This window comes from Salvelinus sp. IW2-2015, linkage group LG1 (genome assembly GCF_002910315.2).
Source record: "Salvelinus sp. IW2-2015 linkage group LG1, ASM291031v2, whole genome shotgun sequence".
Taxonomy (NCBI): domain Eukaryota; kingdom Metazoa; phylum Chordata; class Actinopteri; order Salmoniformes; family Salmonidae; genus Salvelinus; species Salvelinus sp. IW2-2015.
Genome location: NC_036838.1, coordinates 31423645 through 31445818, shown reverse-complemented (window position 1 = coordinate 31445818; position 22174 = coordinate 31423645). Strand labels below are relative to the sequence as shown.

The following is a 22174-nucleotide window of genomic DNA, read 5'->3' as shown; positions in this document are numbered from 1 at the left end:
AGACACACCGCAGAACCTGCTCTCTCCACAAAGGCGAATTCTTCGGTCCATTCGTCCTGAAATGTACGATACTCGTCATCTTTTTTTCTTTTCGCCATCTTCTTCGTCGAAGGGTTAGCTTTGAGCTAATGACCGAGCAGACTGATTCAAAARGAGGCGTTTACCTGTTTTACCTAGCAACGGCCAACGTAGGCCAGTATCATTTAATTAAAATAATGGACAATTGTTCCTGCAGCCCTGAACAGGACATGAGCAGTGAAAAATCGATGGATGGATTAAAACAAGTTGTAGTTGTAGCGATGAGACAAGATAGTAATTACTAGCGATTGGATACCACGAAAATTGGGGAGAAAAGGGGATAAAATTTATTTAAAAATAAAAAAAATAAAAAATAAAAGTGAGAATATTTTTGTTTTATCTGCGAGCCAGATGCAATCATCAAAAGAGCCACACCTGGCTCGGGAGCCATAGGTTCCCGACCCCTGGGTTAGGTGATGGTCAGTTTGATCCTGGTTGGCGATACGTGAACATGCCAGTTATAGCTAGCTAATAAAGAGCTACGTTAAGAAATATCCTGTAGTACTGCATTTTATTATTTTGTACAAAGTGTGCAAAACAAGACAATATGCTTGTAGAAATGAGGTAAAATGGATTTGTTTCCCTGCATTAAAGTCCCCGGCCACTAGGAGCGCTGCCTCTGGATGAGCGTTTTCCTGTTTGCTTATGGCCGTATGCAGCTCATTGAGTGCGGTCTTAGTGCCAGCATCAGTCTGTGGTGGTATGTAGACGGCTATGAAAAATACAGAAACTCTAGGTAGACCACACTATCTACAACTTATTATGAGATGCTCTACCTCAGGCGAGCAAAACCTCAAGACTTCCTTAGATAACGTGCACCAGCTGGTGTTTACAAATATACATAGACCGTGTCTTACCAGAGGCTGCTCTTCTGCCCTGCCGATACAGTGTATAACCTGCCAGCTGTATGTTATTCATGTCATTGTTCAGCCACGACTCTGTGAAACATAAGATATTACAGTTTTTAATGTCCCGTTGGTAGAATATAGGTGCTTTTAGTTCGTCCATTTTATTATCGTTCCACCTTTTCTTGTAGTACCGATAGCAAAGGCAGATTAGCCACTCGTCGCCAGATTCTCACAAGGCACTCCTGTCTCCTTCCGAGGAACATGCGTCTCTTTCTCCTGCAATTGATGGGGATGAGGGCCTGTTCGGGTGTCTGGAGTAAATCCCTCGTCGGGATCATTAAAGAAACATTATTTGCCCAGTTCAAGGTGAGTAATCATTGATCTGATGTCCAGAAGCTCTTTTCGGTCATAAGAGATGGTAGCAGCAACATAATGTACAAAATGAGTTTAAACATTGCGAAAAAACTAACACAATTGCAMGTAAAGAGCCCATAAAACRGCAGCCTTCCTCCGGTGCCATACCGTGCTGTGCAAAGGTGATGTGTTTTAGTGTTGCATTACACACGTTTGTATGAAGAGCAGACTACTGTACTATTAGATAATGCTCGCAGTTAAGCCATTGTTTATTTGCATGTTACACTAACAAAATAACAATCATGTCTGTAAAGACCACACTATTGTGGCAACCTAATTTAAAATCTTTGATGCTTGATTAAGACACCTACCAACATGGGCAGATCATGGCCAAAGACAGTACAGTATGAAGAAAGGCTAAACCTGCTTCTCCAATAAAAATCCCCGATCACACTTGTAGGCGATGGCATGGCCACGTTGGCTAACTAAACTAGAAACACGTCATCGGGTCCGGTCGTCTCGCGTCGAACTGCGCATGTGCTTGTCGTTAAATCAAAGGCACTCCGGTATAAAGTTGTTTTTGTCGAAAATGAAAACGTGTCAGTTCGTCACTTTCACGAGGTTGGAATAGTAACATGTTCCACTAAAGAAATTGGCTCGAATCTAGGTTGCGCCTTTAGATTGAGAGAATTAACAAGTCAAAAAKAATTGTTCGCTTCTCAAACTCTTTCGTAAGCGTTGCCGGAAGTCATGCGATGTTGTGCCTGTGGGTTTAGAAACTGTATTGTTTAGTTCGTCACCCAAATCCCAGCCAATCCCCTTTGTAGGCCTGTTCATCTCGCTCAACTTTCACCTATCTATTTTATTTTTATTAACAACAAATCAATACAGAAAGTACATAAGGGAACACAAGTATATATAGRTTATATACAATGGACAATCGAGCTAGGGGGTACCATATCACATTACAATTACACAAGGACCTTAAGGGACAAACATACACTTACAATTCTAACAGCTTTTTTGTTAGAGTATTTAACGTTAACTGTCTTAAAATACAGTTCAACCTTCACCTATCAAACTCAGTAGGGGCACCGTCAATGAGGTATGAGATTTTTAGCAGTACAGTAGGATAATATTTATATACCAAGACAAACCCCTCACATCCACCATGTCCCTACTGTCCGCCTGCAGGTGTTCACCGAAGCTCTTGCATTCAACAAAGGTAAAGCCGTTAGCTAAAGGAGATGCTATCTACTTGAGGGCGCTGCATTGTCCCCATGTCATAGATGGTATGCTAAAAGGTTGGCTAGCCCCACCGGCTTTCTAGCCACTTGCCAATCAGAACCAAACGTGAAGCTAGCATTTAGGTAGCTCGTTAGCTAAATAATGAAGGCCTTGGCTAACCCTGAAGTGATGTCTGTTGTATTTAACGTTAGGCAGCTACGAATTTTTATCCGGTAGATTTGTCCTTGAGTTGAAGCACAAGTATACAAACACAAGGACGTTATCCAAATATAACATTTTCTCTGTAGCCTTACCTAACTAGAACAAGTTTAGGATTCAGATAGCCAAATCCAACCTCGGATTGTTATTAGCTAGCTGGTTTAGCCAATTCAACAGGGTCGTTTACTCAATGGCTAATTATTGTTATTTTCTTTGTCATTTACATTGTAAACGAGTAACCGCTAGCTAACAAAGCTAACCAGCTAAACTATGTAACCAGTTATGCTAACGTTACTATTAAATATTGGTTGTGTCTGTACGAGTACCTAGCTATTATTCTGCCAGCTGTGTAGCTAGCTAGTTACCGACTTTGCTAGCCCTAGCTCAAAGGCTGGAGCTTCGTAGCTAACGTTAGATAGCCACCCCCCTTTCTCGATTTGAGTTTAATGAGATTTGTCCCAGTTTGTCAAATAACATCTAGTTAATACTGTATCGTCCTCAAGTGGGCCTTCACTACCTTGATATTGTCCCATGGACTCAGGAGCCAGACTCAGAGTCGATCAGAGACCGGCTAGCTAACTTTAGTTGCTGTAGGCTACTGCATGTTTCAGGCAAAGACAAAGTTCCCATCTCTTGCAATGCATTTTCCATTCCAACAATGTTAATCTCACAGCTGGAGGCAAATCACACGGGCTTTGGCTGTAACTCCACTTGAAAAGGTATCCATTGCTTGCAAAGCAAATGAGGACCAGCCATGATTGATTAGTTGGAACACAGCAAGCAGCACAATCATTTGAGTGAGGCTACCTACTTTTTCCAATGAGCTTATGTCTTGATAATGTGAAGGATTCTTTTTTCCAGTTAGGCAAAGATCTACCCTAAACAAAAATAAAAGCAACAATTTAAAATATATATATTCATTTAATCTGTTACGACGCCGAACTRCATTCAGGTCAAGACCCTGATGAGGGCGACGAGCATGCAGATGAGCTTCTCTGAGACGGTTTCTGACAGTTTGTGCAGAAATAATCTTGTTGTGCAAACCCACAGTTTCATCAACTGTCCGRGTGGCTGGTCTCAAACGATACCGCAGGTGAAGAAGCTGGATGTGGAGGCCCTGCGCTGGCGTGGTTACACGTTGTCTGCGGTTGTGAGGCCAGATGGACGTACTGCCAAATTCTCTAAAACATTGGTGGCGGCTTATTGTTGAGAAATTAACATTCAATTATCTGGCAACAGCTCTGCTGGACMTTCCTGCAGTCAGAATGCCAATTGCACGCTCCCTCAACTTGAGACATCTGTGGCATTGTATTGTGGGACACAGATGCTCATTGCACAAGGTGCACCTGTGTAATTATCATACTGTTTAATCAGCTTCTTGATATGCCACACCTGTCAGGTGGTTCATGGCATAGGAGAAATGCTCGCTAACAGGGATATAAACAAATTGTGCACACAATTTGTGAGAAATAAATATTTTGTGCGTATGGAACATTTCGGGGATCTTTTATTTCAGGTTATGAAACATGGGACCACAACTTTACATGTTGTGGGTTATGTTTTTGTTCAGTGTATTTTTATCTGTCAAGGTCAGATCTGTGGATTCTGACTTGAGTTTAAAAATATTCATTTTTAAGGTTTTACTCTACAGTAGGCTGTGTCCTTATGCCCTTGATGATCTTCACTCAGTGCTGTGAGCAAGGAGTCATTTAAAACATTGTTCAATCAGTCATGTTAGAATACCTGTAAATGTATTTGCTACTGCACAAATGTCTATCATTCACAATTGTCTGTTTATTATCCTTTACCGTGGAACTCAAGCTTCAGTCTCTCTTGCAGTGATGAGGTAGGCTAGGTCATTGTAAGGGATACTTTGCAGCGCATTGTGGCTTGCTGATGTTTTAAAGTGTGGACTAAAGCCACTCTGAATAGTTGAAACTTGAAGCCTTTCTATGCTGACTTTCTGTCCATGTAACGTGTCAGACACTCAACCTTGTTTGACTGATTGCCTCTCTCCTGACACAGTCCTTCTTGTGCCTTTCAGAATGTAGCATGTCTCATCGTGTCTTCCAGAAACGCCACTACATCAACAGTAAGAACTCTGGCTGGACCTCCTTCATTTTTCAATTTGATTTAGGCTACATACGTATGCTTTTTACCTCGCAATGCTGTGATGGCGTCATTTTGAACTAATAATAATATCTATTTTATATACCACTTTTCAGTCGCTTTAAAAACAAAACAATTTAACAACAAATGTAGGGATCTGGTGGTTAGATGATAGGTGATGATAGGCAGTTCAGAAAGGTATCTTGAGGGAGCGTAAATGGTACAGCCAGGCAGGGAGGTAGAGACATCTGACACAGGCTACGGAGCTCTTCATTGGGCACTTTGTCCTCTTCGATAGTACTGAAATGTTGCACCCACCTGGGTGATGCTCCGGTGACTAAAAGCGCCAGTAAGAGCACCACACCACAGCATTGGTCCAGAAAAAGCCCCCTATGAAGCGAGCCTCTGCATCCCCTCCCACTGCAGTCCACTTTCCTTCTAGGACCTGGGGCAGGGGGCCAAAAATCTGATGCTGTTGATCTGGTGTTGCTGCATCATTCAAATCATTTTAGCTAGCTAGGCAAGCCAAATATAAATTAACTAGCCATAATCAGTCCTGCAATCTGGGTGGCCCTAATTTAAAGAGAGCTGTTATTTTTAACTTACGTCATCTTTTTAAAATGTGATTTTTGGGGGGGGGTTTTAGAACCTGAGAGATGTGCTCTCGAATCTCATCCCTAAAGAACAGAGTAGGATTAAGAACAAAACGCAGTATGGCAAGACCAACATCGGCTCGATCTCTGTGGATATGGTACGTTCAACTCACCTGTCATTTGTAAATGTTCTAGTACCCTTTTCAGTAACAGTTGTAGTGTGAAATATGGTAGCTGTGGATATTAATGCCTAAGCAGAATTGTGTGTGTGTGCGCAATTGTCTTTACAGATCTACGGTGGGATGAGAGGTATGAAGGGCCTGGTGTATGAAACCTCAGTGCTGGATGCAGATGAGGTGAGTTGGTCTGTGCAGGGCAAGAGGGTTGAATGCAAAGTATCGGGTAGGGGGATAGATTGGGCGTTTTTGCCTCTTTACTATTGCTTGTTGGTATCTTAGATGGCTTCATTTTKCCTAGATAATAGATGAGATTGTTTAAACAGTCTAGATAATGGGGGAAAAAAAGGCATGCCCTTTGCTATATTTTCTTGAGAAGTCCCATGTCTGAGGCTGTGCTGAAGAGAATAGCTTTGAAACAGATTGCTCAGCACTCCCCTGAGAGAGATGGCAGTATGCAAATGGTTTGGATAGTACTGAATGAAATGGAACTAAATCAAAACCCTCCTGTGTCTGATGCTTGAAGCTAGACAACTACCTACTTAAATAGTGATTTGAGATTCTAAATGGTTTTCTTTGGGGAGCTTTGTTTTTCAAGTCCCACCATATTCATCAGCTTTTTTTAGCTGAGAATAAGAAGGGTGTAATTTCTCAGCCAGTTCAGCATCACTTATGGAGATTGGCTTAACTCATAACACTCATGTGACATGGCGCCTATGGGCTATGTAATATCAATATGGGGAGTGGGATCAAARGTATTTCATAAAGACTTATGGTAGAATTATGTAGATACCTAGTTATGGCAATTATTACTACTAAATAGCTTTTATGGGTCTCTTTAAAAAAAAAAGGGAATTCGTTTCCGTGGCTACAGCACTCCGGCTCCAGGACGTGCCGAGCCCCTGCCTGAAGGTCTGTTCTGGCTGCTGGTGACAGGCCAGGTGCCCACTGAGGAACAGGTGAGTGTTAGCTTGGTAACGCATTATGGAGAGACAGTATGGCACAGCAGCTTAGCAGTAGGTTTAGGTAGCATCTTCATTTATGATACAACAAWAATGGTACAGAACACAGATAACATGATGTACATATTCAATGAAAAGGGTTGACCCATAAACCACAACATATAGCTTTACAACAGACGCTAACTTTTTGAAATGATTGAATATTAAAACATACAATCTACCTGCAGTAAAGCCACTCAACATTTACATTACATTCAGTCATCTAGCAGACTCCCATCCAGAGCGACCCACAGGAGCAACCAGGGTGAAGCGCCCGGACCAAGGGCACGTGGACAGATCTCCCACTAAGTCAAATCGGGGACCAGATGATAGCTTTTGATCCTGTTTATCTGTGGGAGCAGGTTTGCTTCTATTTTGGTTTAATGACATCAGATGATAATTTGCATAGAAAACTATATTCAGTGGCCCCCTTTGTGATTGTAAGGCCTTAAACCATTACGTTTGGTGTGAATAGTTTGACCAATTACCCTATTGCTGATTCTGTGTATTGTATTTGTCCCCAGGTGAACTGGCTGTCCAAGGAGTGGGCCAAGCGTGCAGCTCTTCCCTCCCACGCGGTCACCATGCTGGATAACTTCCCCACCAACCTCCACCCCATGTCTCAGTTCAGCGCCGCCATCACAGCTCTGAACAGCGAGAGCAGCTTTGCCCGGGCCTACTCCGAGGGAGTCAACAAAGCCAAGTACTGGGAGGTGAGCTCAGGAAACATAGATTGAAGAATGTTGAATGGCACATGCCATTGTGGGAAATCATGTTGCTCAGTAGGACGAAATGTAGTAAAAGCTTTAATCAACTGAATGCGTCCCAGTTGTAATACTATCTATTGAAAGAGTGCTTTTTTGTCCGAATAGAAAATGGTTTCTTCTCTGTTTGTCTATGAAGACTCCATGGATCTTATCGCTAAGCTGCCTTGAGCGTGGCGGCCAAGATTTACCGCAACCTTTACCGCGAGGGAAGCAGCATCGGTGCCATTGACTCCAGTCTGGACTGGTCACACAACTTTACCAACATGTTGGGCTACAGCGACGCCACGTTCACCGAGCTCATGCGCCTGTACCTCACCATTCACAGGTCAGTTTTATAGAGAATGCTACTTCATTCATAATGATGTAGTTTATCGTCCATTCGTCTGCACCTTGTTAACGTTTGGGTGTGCATATTCAGCTCCTGCTCCGTCATTGCATCAGTGCAGTTATGTGGTTGCATTACTCATTCATTCACACACTTCCCTTTCTCCTTTGCTACAGTGACCATGAGGGTGGTAACGTGAGTGCCCACACCAGCCACTTGGTGGGCAGTGCCCTGTCTGACCCCTACCTCTCCTTCAGCGCAGCTATGAACGGTCTGGCTGGACCCCTTCGGATTGGCTAACGGGTGCTAATGTCCAAGTTAACATCCAACCTACTACTGCTCATAATACTGTGATTTAAAGCAATACTAATCATAATTGCTTAGAAATAGCACATTTTCTGTTATTGTGATTGTTAACATAATGGCGAGATGGGAGCAATATGAAACTATAACAGCAGTCGTGATAATGGCGAATGAGAGCAGTGATTTGACTAGGTTGGAGTGTGCCCCTGCCTGACCTCTGACCTGCTCCCCTTGTAGGAGGTGCTGGTGTGGCTGACAGCACTGCAGAAGGAGATGGGAGGAGAGGTGTCTGACGAGGCCATGAGAGACTACATCTGGAACACCCTCAAGTCTGGAAGGGTGAGTGGACTGGTCTGGTCTGGAGGGCAGGCCAAGTTGGGTCAATGAGGGGGATGAGTCAACGACAGGAAACCCTTAGAAAGAGATTCAACCTACCTTTTTGGCSTTCTGTTTGTGTTCGCAGGTGGTTCCAGGCTACGGCCACGCTGTCCTGAGGAAGACAGACCCCAGGTACACCTGCCAGCAGGAGTTTGCCTTCAAGCACTTGCCCAACGACCCCATGTTCAAGCTGGTGCACCAACTCTACAAGATCGTGCACAACGTGCTGCTGGAGCAGGGCAAGGCCAAGAACCCCTGGCCCAATGTGGATTCCCACAGTGGAGTGCTTCTGCAGGTGTGCAGGAGGATAGGACAAACCTATTGGAGTACACTTCCAACTGATTGGGAGGGACACAGGGTGACGGTTACAAGAAAGGCCTCCACCCTCTCTTGAAGGGGTGAAGAAAAACGTACAATGTCAAATTTCAGCTTATTTTCTTAGTTTTTCCCAGCCTAGTGAACTGTCAAAGCCATATAAAAATATATATATATAAAGCATCTAGCCTCTCTCCTACTTTACTTTAGCTGTCCCTTACCTTCCTGCAAAGCCCTTATAGATATCACATACAATTGGGTGTACTATAATTAAGTCTTCCCCTGTGCTGTGCAATTAACTCCATATCTCTCTCTCTTTCCTGTCCTAACAGTTCTACGGCATGACAGAGATTAACTACTACACGGTGCTGTTCGGCGTGTCCCGAGCCCTGGGCGTGCTGGCCCAGCTGATTTGGAGCCGAGCCCTGGGCTTACCCCCTGGAGCGCCCCAAGTCCATGAGCACAAACGCACTCATGACCCTGGTGGTAGTTTTCTGTCTTGCCAACGTAGTGGTACTCATGACACTAAATGATGTGTCACACACTACAAGATTCTTCATTTGGTCCTAAGGATTCTCGATACCACGCTGTCTAGCGAAAACAATGTGATGTGATTTGATTGTGCAGCTAGAACGAGCTGTGGGCCAAAGAGCCTCAAAACATTTTGTTAGACATTCACGCTTGCCATAGAGTTAAAATATTTAACCAATACATTTTGAATTAAACATTGAACTTCAGAGCTATAATATTTAACCAATATATTTTGAATTAAATAACATTGTGAACTTCAGAGCTGTACTGATTTGACACTAGCTTTGGTTAAAGGGAAGTACAAACGTAGGCTAGTAGTCATCGCTCCTGTCTACACATTCTGATGCGATACAACGTCATCATCTCACTAGCTTCTCTGGTGAGCTCTCATTGGCTGTTGCTGATCACAGTACTCAAAACGTGTCGTTGCACATCTCGCACTACAGGARCATGGCAGATTTTGTGCTGATAAAATCAAACGTTTGAAAATATCAGGATGACTCAGACAGGACCGGTAGCCCTGAGATTGCCTCTCTGGCCCGTTCACATTATGCCCGTTCACATTATACGAGCGTCAGTAACGGCCGTGCGCCCCGACTAGGCAACGACGTGGGAATTTTGTCTCCGATCTCAAACTTGTCTGGGACAGGTAAATCGGGCCAACATCATGTAGTGTACGCCTGGCTTATGGTAATATTTATTTTGTGAGACTGAGCCATATATATATATATATGAGTCTTATATATTTAAGCTGACCTGGTTTTGTAAAGAACTCAAAATATGTCAATTATTCAGTTGTAGAATCTGGGGCACTTGCATTGTCAGACAAAATTTTCCAAAATAACGAAACAAAAGACAACACTCCATGGCAGGCACGGTCCTTCTGTAATATAACCACAGAATAATATGTACAGTCACCGTCTGCAAATGACCAGGGTCTGTAGGTTCGTAATAGGATACTGCTGCCCCTTTCATCAATGATTGATGTCACACCACTATAAATCAAGGCCAAGTTCACTTATTACACMATTTTTTGCCAGTGTTCGCCAAACCCATTCTGGTAAACGGAATACTATGCAGGTTGCTTTGTACAGTGCTTCACAAATAGCTCTGTTCTATTGGGAAGGGAGGTTGTTTTGAAAAGTGATCAGGGTAAGAAGACAGCACTGTTTTCCATTTTATTTTAAATCTACCCGAGCTGAAAGGGTTGAATTATTATTATTTTTTATTATATTGTATTATCAAACTTGGGGGTAATCTTTTTTGTAGAGTTTTTCTTCAAGACCTGAGGGCAACTTCAAAACATCAATGGAACATTTCCTTCTAGTCAGAAAAATTAATGTAATTCGAGAGCTGGCTAGCATTGACTAAATAGTACGCGTGACCCGTTAATATTGGCGTCTCAATCGATGTGCTATTAGAATGTTTTGTAAATGTTTGTTTTTAGAAAGTCTGCTTGGTTTACTACGTCCAACTGTAATGTCTCATCTTTCTCATGACGCAAGTACACATCTGAAACGCTATACCAACTAATCATTAAATAAGAATTTGTTCAACTGACTTGCCTAGTTAAAGGTAAAATAAAAAATTGTGTTCAACTGGATTGTTGTTAAGGTACAGATTTGCTTGGTTTAGTTTTAAGGCTGCTCTCAGGTGTAGTGGGAGGGGGCTTGTGTTTGTAATAGTCTGTTTCAATGCAGACCATATCCAATACACTCCAATTGGGCACAACACCGACAGTACCCTCCTGGCTATTCATTGAATTTGTTTTCAAACAGCCCCCCCACCCCACACTGTCTACCCCCTGTAGTGTATTTCCCAAATAGTATATATGTATTTTAGGTTTTAAAAGTTTGTCCTGTTCCTGTATTTGATCCTGTTCTAACCAAACCTTGGGTTATTCTGGTTTAAAGATAGATACATCTTATGTGAGATTGGGAAGTGGAGAAATCTGAACTTTATTTTCTAGCAGAGCTGGATGTGGGAGAGAAAATGGATAACAATTTTAAATAAAAGGCAAATGTTAACAATTACTCTTCTCTTGAATTCTGATTTTTATTGCCGTCTTTTTATAGAGATGTGTTTGTTGCATATTCTTTACAGAAGGTGTGGTCATAACGGGTTACCACAGAACAGTTATGTTATTCTGTGCCGGCTGTGTATGGAGTGTTCTGAGGACATCTCAGTTATTAAGTGTTCCAGATATGTCTCCACAGCACTCAGGTTTCTGCTTCCCTTTGGCCTGGTCAAGACGTCATATGCCTGTGGTACAGAGACTGGATTCCAAATAAACAACGGATCAGTGTGCTTTGGTCAGAAAATACAAAAATTGCTATGTGTTGCAACTGATTTGAACTGTGGCTTCAAATGACAAATTGGCTGACAATCGATATGCTTTCTCCTAAATTGCCAAGCACTCCTGTGACAACCTGAAATGTCCTGATATTGACAAATGCGACAAAAAAGTTATACTTTGGTTTATTGGCTTTTGTTTTAAAGTCTAAAATACATACGTAAAAGGGATGCACTGAGGGGTTGTAATGGCTGGCAGGACCTAAAGAGCCCTGATTCCCACCAACAGAATCACCCCTTTTCAACATCTCCAGCACCACCCAAACCTGTGAAAATGGAGTGTTTCTATGTTTTGAAGTAAAAGATATCTTCCTCTAAGTGTTTCCAATTAGTAGGCAATGCCTACTCATAATTGGTTAAAATCACGATGCACACTGATGTCATTGTAAACTTTTTCAAAACAAACATGCCGTTTTCACATTTGTTGGGGTGGTGCTGGAGATTAATATGATGTTAAAATGTACCTTTACCCCAAAATAAACATTAAGGCAAATCAGGGGAATGTTATAGGAAAGCGATATAGAAATCTCACTTTCAATTAAATGTGAGTGATTAGAATTCAGAATATTACAATTAAACACCACATAGTATTATGGCGGATTGACATTTGCCTATACAAAAATAAACGCAACATGCAACAATTTCAAAGATTTTACTGAGTTCATATCAGGAAATCAGTCACTTAAAATAAGTTCATTTGGTCCTAATCTATGGATTTCACATGACTRTGAAGCGGTGCAACCATGGGTGGGCATAGGCTTGGTCTGAGAAATTTCACCAACTAATAACATCCTGTGGTCCTTAAATATCTTTGTGGTTAAACTAATTAAAACCTAAATACACTGAACAAAAATAAACATGTAAAGTGTTAATCACGTGTTTCATGAGCTGAAATAAAAGATCCCAGAAATTGTCCATATGCACAAAAAGCTCTCAAATGTTGTGCACAAATTTGTTTACATCCCTGTTTGTGAACATTTTTCCTTTGCCAAGATAATCCATCCACCTGCCCGGGTATGGCATATCAAGAAGCTGATTAAACAGCATGATCATTACACGAGTGCACCTTGTGCTGGGGACAATAAAATGCCACTAAAATGTGCAGTTGTGTCACACAATGCCACAGATCTAAAGTTGAGGGAGCATGCAATTGGCATGCTGACTACAGGAACGTCCACCAGAGCTGTTACCAAATTGAATGTTAATTTCTCTACCATAAGCCACCTCCGTCATTTTGGAGAATTTTGCAGTACATCCAACCGTCCTCGCAACCGTAGACCACGTATATGGCATCGTGTGGGCGAGCGGTTTCCTGATGTCAGTGTTGTGAACAGAGTGCCCCATGATGGCAGTGGGGTTATGATATGGGCAGGCATAAGCAACGGACAAGGAACACAATTGCAGTTTATTAATGGCAATTTGAATGCACAGAGATAGTGTGACGAGATCCTGAGCCCCATTGTGAGGTCAAATTTTAAGGTATCTGACCAACAGATGCATATCTGTAATCCCAGTTGTGAAATCTATAGATTAGGGCATAATGCATTTATTTCAATTAACTGATTTCCTTATATACACACACTCAGTAAAATTGTTGTGTTTATATTTTTAGTGATTTAATGTGTGGACATGATTCAAACCAGTTAAAACATCTTATGAAAATCAAATGGGTGTGACATGGTAATTCTGACCACCCAAATTATATTATGTTCAGTTCTCTTATGAGTGCCCAGTTAACTAGCTTAAGTATTTACTGGATTGGTAAAAATAACCTTGAAAGCCTGACAATTCATTACACCTATCAAAATATGGAATTTGCTTCAGTAAATATCAGGCTCTGCAGCAAAATGGCAATAAATAGGAAAATGGCCTAAGAATCCAGTACATACGGAGGACGGTCCAGTCTCAAATGATCCTCTTTTCACATGCAAGTGGTGGCTGTGTTGTTCAAGCAGTCAAGCTGTAGATCCATTCCCCACTTCAACTGTGTCCAACAACAGTCATTTAATGGTCGTCCACAAAATGCAATGGGTTGAAAGTGGGGAAAACGTGTGTAATCTCCCAGATAAGTACAAGCACATGGAGGCTCACGTTTGGTTCACCTCATGGAACATGAGTTCTCTGGGTATTTTAGTCTCTGGGCCGAACTTGGTGCAAGCTCGGCGCTCGAAGGCAACAACCATTTGCTTCACGACTTCATCAAAGAAGACCGTCGCTAACTGCGAGTGTAGCAAAGAGCGAAACTCAAAAGATATCTGCAAGACAAAGGTGGAAAATTGTTGAGGTTCTGTTCATAATCATGTTTCCCCAATAGATGATTAGGTCATTAAACCTGCAATTATAATGTCTGTTTAATCAGAAGTTCACACTATAATATTCAAAGTATTAAATAGTTTGCTGCATGTAGGGCTGTGGCGGTCACGAAATTTAGTCAGTAGGTGATTGTCAAGCAAATAACTTGGCCTCACAGTAACTGAATGTTAATGAACACATTCAGCATCTCCTGGCTTCCACACAGCTTACAAGCTGTCACTGATGTAGACATTTGAAACATCTACATTTTAAAAGTCTATTAAATCCATGTAATATAGCCTACACCTTCACAATAAATCCATTATTTATTTTAGACAGGTCTAAAGAAGCATGATATGAAGAAAATGTAGTCTATTTCAGAAGAACAGAATACTCTAAGTTGTCCTTATGTTAGGGCCTGATCTGGCTGTGGGCTACACTAGTTCATTTAGCAGACAAGATTTGCTTATAATTCTGTGGCTTTATTTATTAGTATATAGAATACAATTGAAAATAAATATTTTCTGAAAACAATGAGGGAGTGCGCACATGCGGCTATTCTGTGTTGAGCGGTTAACAAAGAAATAGGTATTCCTACMTGCTTAATTTAGAGTTATTAATGTAACTTTAGATCTACAAACGTTGGGCTATACGTTTAGATTTTTAATACATAGTAAGGCTGCATGAGAATGATGATTTGAAAAAAAGTCACTTGAAAGGCATGTGCTCTGCATTGTTTTTTTGCACAGTGTGTACACACTTCAACATCCTCTCATTCACAATTTGACAAGTACTTGATAATGCCTCGAATTTCACGGCGGCATCCCCTTTGTGGCCGTAATGCACCCCAAAAGAATCCATGCCTTTTCCAGCCCGGAGTGCTGCGTTGTGCCCTGCGTTGTGCTGTGCAATCTGAAGCGCCTTTCACTAACGTGATCGCGTCTTTCTCACAGGCTACAAGTGAAGACAGACACGTCGGGGACGCAACTGCGCGCATCCTTATCCAATTCCGAGGTGCATATTGAAGATATTGGAAGAACTGTCCACATTTACTTTTCGTCAGCCAACAAGATGAGTAGGCCAAATGAACAGCAAAAGCATGTCAATCTACTATCCCCCATTGTACAAAAGTCGACCTATTCTATTCTGTGTGAAAAATAAATATTCCAAACATAGTCTGGGACAGTTGTGGGATGCGATAGATCCCAAATTAATACAGCCACTAGCATCAAAAACCATTTTTTATGCAATGTGGCTGACGCAACAGATCAGAGTGTTTAGCTTAAAATGGTAAACTATTAGGCAATTTTTTTCAAATTATAAAGGACAGCACACATGCTGGTAGGATAAGCGTGAATGTTCCATTTGCAGGAAAACACCATTATCAAAAGTGACCGCAAATACAATGCATGTAATGCTTTTATTATAAAGGTGCATTTTTATGGTGAAAATGATCTTCCCCAAACTTGAAACGCAAGTGCTGCTTTTATATGCCAGTTAGGCGCCACAACCCTTGTAAAACAGATTAATGTGCTTAATTTTAATAAGTTATTTGGCCACTTTAGTTGTTAGAGCGTTGGGCCAGTAACCGAAAGGTTGCTGGATCGAATCCCCAAGCTGACAAGGTAAAAATCTGTCGTTCTGCCCCGGGGACCAAACACGTGGATGTTGATTATGGCAGCCCCCCGCACGCACCTCTCCGATTCAGAGGAGTTGGGTCAAATGCGGAAGACACATTTCAGTTGAATGCATTCAGTTGTACAACTGGCTAGGTATCCCCCTTTCCAAAACATATAGGCCAGGCTACATGAGGTGTGCGATTAGAGGATTCGAAAAAGTCGCAAAAAAAAGGCATAATTTCTTATGCTGAGCATCATTCACAAATGATAGGCTAATATTGTCACCCATCAGACTATTCTTGATTCAATCTTGTCTTTACATATACTAAATAATGTGTGACATTTTTGTTTTAATTTAGAATGGACCACCAAAAACACATGTCATCTATGCACTTAAATAGCAAATGGAGGATGCTTTTCCCCATGGTTTATTTGCATGCCAGCCAGGTAGGCTACACTCCTGTTGTAAATATAAGCAATGTGCTTAATACTAGGAAAGTTGAGAAATAAATATAGTAGGCCTAGCCTATAGAACGCTGATGGGTCCTCCTCTTTTTATTAGCGGCCATCACTCMATTTTCTCCCACAATTGCATAGCCTATTGAAATGTTGAGCAACATGAGCTCATGAAGTGTTTGATTAGATTTTTGAATACATTTGCATGGATGTCAGAGTGATTAGAGGGACAATAGAGAGCCGAGTTTGGTAGCAAGTTTGGTAGGCTACTAATGACCAGCAGAAGCATCAGAGCTTGAAGAAGCCTAATTACCATGACTAAACGGTCATGTGGAATTTGACTGCCTTCATGGCTCAGGACCGCCGGTGTGGCGGTAAAACGGTCACCGCAACAGCCTTAGCTGCATAGCAATAGTATTGCATGGTGCGACAAGGAAACACTTACAGAGAAATCAACAGTACAGGTTCTGGGATAACCAGGTATTCCAGGGCTGAAACGCCATATTGTCTCCAAGTGGTTGAACAGTTTACCATCTGTGCAAACAGCCTACAGAAAGGGGAAGTGCCAGTAAAATGAGATGCAGTGCATGTTATTATTGGTGAATAAATGTTAAAGAATAACTTTAAAGCACTGCAAAACAATAGACTTGTAAGATCATGGAGTTGATCGAGTCTACGAACCTTGACTAGATGAGGGCGCACATTGGTGATCATGGAGGTGTATCTCTCGACTATAGGGGGGAAACCCACTTCTAGTTTGGCTTTAGCATGGCTGGCTCTCTGCATGATGAACTGAGATTTCTTACACCACGGAACAAAGTGCTTATAATCGTCCACGTTGGCCACCACATCATACATCTCCTGCATCGAGTAACTACAGAGAAAAAAAAGGGGGAAATAGTATTCTTAGCATATTTGCATGAGACCATACTTTGCTGATATGACGATACATCTAGTCTTCACACTGAATAATGATGAAATGTGCTTGATTTGATGTTAGTATATTTGTCATTTACATGATTCTGTTGATCAGGGACAGTAGTAGGCTCTTATCAAAGTTCACAGATAGAAAACGCTAAGTATGCGGCCCTTGACATGTGTTTTCTCAATATTGTTATGGAATACAGTACATGRCATAGAACTAGAACACAAGGGGATGTTTTGATTAAAGGCCCAGTGCAGTCAAAAACRTGATTTCCTGTGTTTTATATTTCCACACTGAGGTTGGAATAAAACGGAAAATTATAATAATACCATTTTAGTCTACGAGCTGTTTGAAAAGAAAACCTGAAATTTCAGTCCGTTTTGGTGGGATGGAGTTTTGGCCTGCCTGGTGACAACACAAAAATGGCTGCAATGGACCTTTAAATTAATCAGCATTTAGCCATGTCCACTGAAGCACAGATGCAATCTCTACATTACCCAATGATTCTTCGTTCTGAATACTGTTTCCTCTTGTTGGCCAGACTAAGGAAGGTTCTGCTAGGGGGAATGATAGTTGTCCTCCTGTCCAAATGGATAAGAATCCTGGGGGTCCTGGTCATAAGGATGCCACAAGATGTCACATATCTGTTGGTCCAAGAATGATCAGTCACGGACTTGCAAAACACCACTTTAAAACACTGGTTCATTGCATTCTAATAAACCCCATCAATAAGACCCTTGTTATACAATGCTACCAGTTGAAACCCAACAGACACCCAAATTACCGTAAAACGTTAATTAAACGCGTGTCTCAAATAGCCTCATGTCCCTTTTAATAGYCGGGCAACATAACACATTTCTGCAAATAAACACTGGTTTAAAATAAATGCCGGGTCTAAATTAATTGTTAACGAGGTAACCAGGAATTGTTAATTTTATTTTTACATTGAATAGTTCAGCAATGACTCGAAATAATGATGGTAAGCATCTGTTATTATCACCAGTAAAAAACTTCTCGCCATTTGGGGTTGAAGGTAGCCTAGTGGTTAGAGCGTTGGGCCAGTAACCGAAATGTTGGTGGATCAAATCCCCGAGCAGGCAAGGTCAAAATCTGTCATTCTGCCCTTGAACAAGKCAGTTAACCCTAGGCCGTCATTGTAAGTAAGAATTTGTTCTTAACTGACTTGCCTAGTTAAATTAAGGTTAAATCATTTTAAAAAAATAGGCTGTTAACAACTGAGAACGGCTAGCTAACTGGCAAGCACAAAAACAAACAGCTACTTCGTGACTACAGACCCCTAGAAAACGTACGATCGTCTTCTAGTGGCGAAAGTAATTACTGCCCAAAATGCAGTCAAAGGATAATAATTTTTAAATAGAGAAACGTGGCACCGTGTGTACATGATAACACKGTGCAGGAAATGAATAATTGTATTAAATTGCTGGAAGTGAATGCTGGAATTARACATTTAACTATGCAAATTAATAAAAGCTGTACGCATTAAGGAAATATAAGCCTGTCCAATAAGCGCCTGTTGTGTTCAATGATTTAAGCAACTAAAGCTCGGGCTATTAATTGAAATTTCTTGGTATGTACTTTGTAACCGCACCATCACCCCTACCCCACACGCTTACCTGATTGGCTGTTTAATCCGTATTCTTGTCCCCAGCACTGTATTCAACCGGTTTTTGCCAAATGTAGAGAGATCTCGCAACTCACTGAATGTCCGTATGCCTATAGGCAATCGAAGGGTGGTCACAGTCGCCAACCCAGCCATTTGTTATTTTAAAAGACAGTGATGACTGGCAACAACAATCTAACCTAGCAAATTACCTAACCTACCTAGCTCACGCTACACAGCCAAGCTATAGGATGGTCGCTACTAGAAAGCTAAGTGGCTGATGCTATACACATTTACGTATAATTAGTAACGTTAGCTCAATAATGTAAAATGTATATAGCTGATGCTATACACATTTCCGTAAAATTAGTAACGTTAGTTCAATAACGTAAAATGTCGAACTAGTTAAACAAGTAGTTTGTAACAGGACAATTTTAGCTACCTAGTTAACTAACGGTAGCTAGCCAGGTAGCCACCAGTTAACGTTAGCTACCTAACTAACATTTCAGAAATGTCATTTATCGCTTTCTAGCCTCAATCGAATGAACTGCCATAACTGTTTAGCAAGCTAGCGACATAACGTTTCGTCTGCCATCTTCTTCCTCCTTTTTTATTACTTTATCCGGCCAGGTCAACCGGTGGCAAGTAGTATCTATTATATTGACAAGATCGTCGATTGACCCCTCTAACAATGGAAATACATGTCCGCAAATGCGGAAGGCAGGTGGGAACATACGCGCGTGAACAAGAAACACAACTCTCATATAACATTGCCGGAATGCCATGCGCGTCCACTTTTATATCGGTACTTCGTAAAAACCTAAACATTACGAAACTTATGTTCGATCAAATAAGCTTCACGTAGTAAATTCGCAATTACATTTTTTGTTAACCAAGTTCGAGACTCATAGACCTCCATACCAAAAATCCCCACTTGGTCAGTTTATCAATGTATTCTCGCGCTGACATATTTTGGGTGCGGAGTTGATTCTCTCGCTTCGGCTTTTCCTCTTTGCTGATAGTCACGTAACGTTATGCTGCGTTCATAACCAAGTGTGAAGGTGGGACTACACGACTGGGAAAAATCTTCTTGAACTCTCCTCCAGTTGGTAATAGAGATAAATAGCAATGGCGTCTTTTTGTAAGAACCAGCAATTGTTCGTTGGAGAAAGCCTATGAGGAAAGTTAATGGCGTTTTTGGATAGTCCCCGAAAATAAGGTCAGTAGTAAACACAGGTTTAGGAGATTTTATATGTTTATGTGCTTTATTACAGGTAATAATTTTAGGACTCATCACTGYATTCTCTACCAGAAAGTATTTTGGCCGTCTTTGATGTCACTTAGGTTGATACATTGCTATGTTTTCATATATAAAGCACTTTTACATCATTACTAAATTTTAGACATACAAGTTACCACACCGGTCTTGGGGATGGCTACATCTAGAAATGAATTTGGTGTCTACTGAGTTAACTAAAAGCTGATTTACCTTTCTTGCACCTTATTTGTGGAACAACCTTCAAAATGTTCTTAAATTTGATGTTCTGGTGCCTCTAGGGCAATACAGGAAGCTGATTGAGGACCTTATTACTGATTAATGTGTTGTTTTTTTATGACCATGTTTTTTTTCTTTCTTTCTGCTTGCATTTTGTATTTATATTTTGCTGTGTCTCTATTTTCTCAAATTGATGTAATTCAGGGCTCATCTGTAAAAGAGACCTTGGTCTTAGCCGGAGCATCGGCTCTCGGACCAACAGACTCCAAGACAGCTTCTACTCCAAGCCATAAGACTGCTAAATAGTATATTGATTGTACCCAAACGATCGGCACTGACTCTATCTTGCGCTGACCTTATGCACACTCACTAGACTTTATATACACACTCACTCACACACACTATGCTGTCACTCCTACACAAATCCTTCACACATTCAAACACTACACACACAAGCATACACAATTTTACATGAATCATTTGCTGCTGCAACTCTGTTCTTTATTTTACTCTTATCATTATCTATCTGGATGCCTGGTCACTATACCCTGCCTGGTCACCTCGTACCTCTGCACATTGATGTGGTACTCCCTGTATATAACTTGTTTATTTTATTTATGTCATTCCTCTTGTGTTAGTTACTATTTTATTTTTTTAAACTTTGCATCTTTGGGAAAGGTTTGTAGGCAAGCATTTAATTGTAACGTCTACACCAATTGTATTCAGCTCATGTAATAAATACAATTCTATTTGATTGATAACAGCATTTTCTGCAGTTAAATGCAACGAAAATATTATTTATGAAAAGCAATCAATGAATGTGTTTTTAACACTGTAATTTGTTTAAAAGCATAATATCTGTACTTTCAGTTTGTTTCACGCTGCTTGTTGGACGTTAGCCAATCTTCATTTCTTAACGCGTTCAAAGCACCTGAATGCATCCAACTGGTATTTACGACTTCACAACCTTACCACTTGGTTATGAATGCAGCATTCGATTCTTTTAAAATGTCATCATGACTAGTTAAGGCCACTCCCACTTAAATTAGGTAAATAGCTGCTAATCACGTGACTTATTAGTCGTTTATTTTGGCAATGAATGTACTTATCACTAATCAGGCTTCCATCCAACAATTTTATGCTAATAAAGTACATGTCGGATAAAAAAGCACGTGCCAATAGCAGAGTGGACACACTCAGTAGAGTTGAAAATGCGATGAAAACTGCAAACATGTTTTTTTTATGTGCGCTATGTCATCATGCACAGCCTTTTATCGACAAGTCAGTTTGACGCAAACATCTCTGGTGGKAAAATGTGCGTATTGTTTGTATGCATATTTTAGAATATTTGCATGAAAATCTGTCGCAAATTAGATGGAAAGATAGCAAGGTTGACAGAAACTACAAAAGATTGTCCAAAAAATAATMATTTTCTCAACAACAAAAAATAGATAAATCTACCCAACACACAACTAGTCCAGGTAGTTTTCTTGGAGTAGACCGATATAGAAGGGTATAACATTCATTGCAGACATATTTTTTTCCTCACATAGTTACGATATTACTCAACTAAAGGAATAATCTGGTGAATCATTACGTTTATGGATAGATGTTGGTACACTATTCAAAGTGACCACTGTATGTCGCTGCTGCACTAGCTAGCTTCTAATTTACCAACTGCAGCCGTTCAGTAACGCACACTTGTGTCTATCAGAGCAATAACAACGGCGAGCAAACACGCCACAGAACAAACCCTTCCCCGAATAATTGCCACAATAACACATATCGCAGTTACATCTCCACCCGATCCTAATGAAGAAGCTTCGGTTTGACTGACTGGGAGATGGGAGTACAAAACATAACAGACCAGGTGGGTAATGCGAATTAACGTTAGCTAGCTAAAAGATTCCTTTTTGAAACCGTTGCTTCCTTTATCACTATTTCCTTATGAGGGCGGGTTTGATAGCTAGCTCACGTTAGCTGCGGTGCTTGGCCTGAAAAGTAGTTTATGGCCATTTAAACGATGCAGTCTGATCACATTCTACATGCTCCAATAGCGTATTCTAACGTGGGATTGTTTGCTAAAATTGTCACCAATGACTTGTTCACTTGCTAATGCCAACTAGTTACATTTGGCAATAGGATTTTACACGCGAACGTTAGACCAGTGTGCCTAACCAGTCTAGTCTA

The 22174-nt window shown here is 41.0% G+C and overlaps 2 protein-coding genes and 1 pseudogene across 7 annotated transcripts in view; 2 read left to right on the top strand and 1 right to left on the bottom strand.

The window, feature by feature from the left end:
- The first annotated feature begins 2045 nt into the window (after positions 1-2045).
- On the top strand, positions 2046-9263 carry LOC111973971 (citrate synthase, mitochondrial-like; annotated as a pseudogene).
- A 1992-nt stretch (positions 9264-11255) lies between these two features.
- On the bottom strand, positions 11256-19489 carry LOC111965199 (coenzyme Q-binding protein COQ10 homolog A, mitochondrial). 6 transcript variants are annotated; one of them, XM_023989261.2, is made up of 6 exons: positions 19411-19489; positions 18503-18602; positions 17366-17512; positions 16625-16817; positions 16389-16490; positions 11687-13831 (listed from the first exon to the last, which is right to left on the bottom strand). In XM_023989261.2, the coding sequence occupies exons 3-6, from the start codon at positions 17485-17487 to the stop codon at positions 13664-13666; spliced, it is 585 nt and encodes a 194-aa protein (XP_023845029.1). In that variant the 5' UTR covers positions 17488-17512; positions 18503-18602; positions 19411-19489; the 3' UTR covers positions 11687-13663. The 6 variants fall into 6 exon arrangements, with proteins under 6 accessions (XP_023845020.1, XP_023845029.1, XP_070300135.1 ...); XM_070444034.1 differs by lacking the exon at positions 19411-19489 and adding an exon at positions 18932-19017; XM_023989252.2 differs by lacking the exons at positions 11687-13831; positions 19411-19489 and adding an exon at positions 11256-11500 and having other exon boundaries at positions 18503-18645.
- A 2042-nt stretch (positions 19490-21531) lies between these two features.
- LOC111965184 (serine/threonine-protein phosphatase 6 regulatory ankyrin repeat subunit C-like) overlaps positions 21532-22174 on the top strand; it is a 34348-nt gene continuing 33705 nt past the window's right edge. The window contains exon 1 of the mRNA XM_023989218.3: positions 21532-21854. Coding sequence (XP_023844986.1) covers positions 21828-21854 — 27 coding nt within the window. The 5' untranslated portion in view covers positions 21532-21827. The remainder of the gene's footprint in view (positions 21855-22174) is intronic.

What these genes read in the sequence shown, in the direction of transcription:
- LOC111965199 (XM_023989237.2), bottom strand. Translation starts at nt 18,645, where the DNA reads ATGGCTGGGTTGGCGACTGTGACCACCCTTCGATTGCCTATAGGCATA. An exon ending in CGGATTAAACAGCCAATCAG is followed by an intron (nt 17,513 to 18,502) that starts GTAAGCGTGTGG and finishes TTGGACCAACAG; the next exon opens with ATATGTGACATCTTGTGGCA. An exon ending in TCAGAACGAAGAATCATTGG is followed by an intron (nt 16,818 to 17,365) that starts GTAATGTAGAGA and finishes TTTTCTCTGTAG; the next exon opens with TTACTCGATGCAGGAGATGT.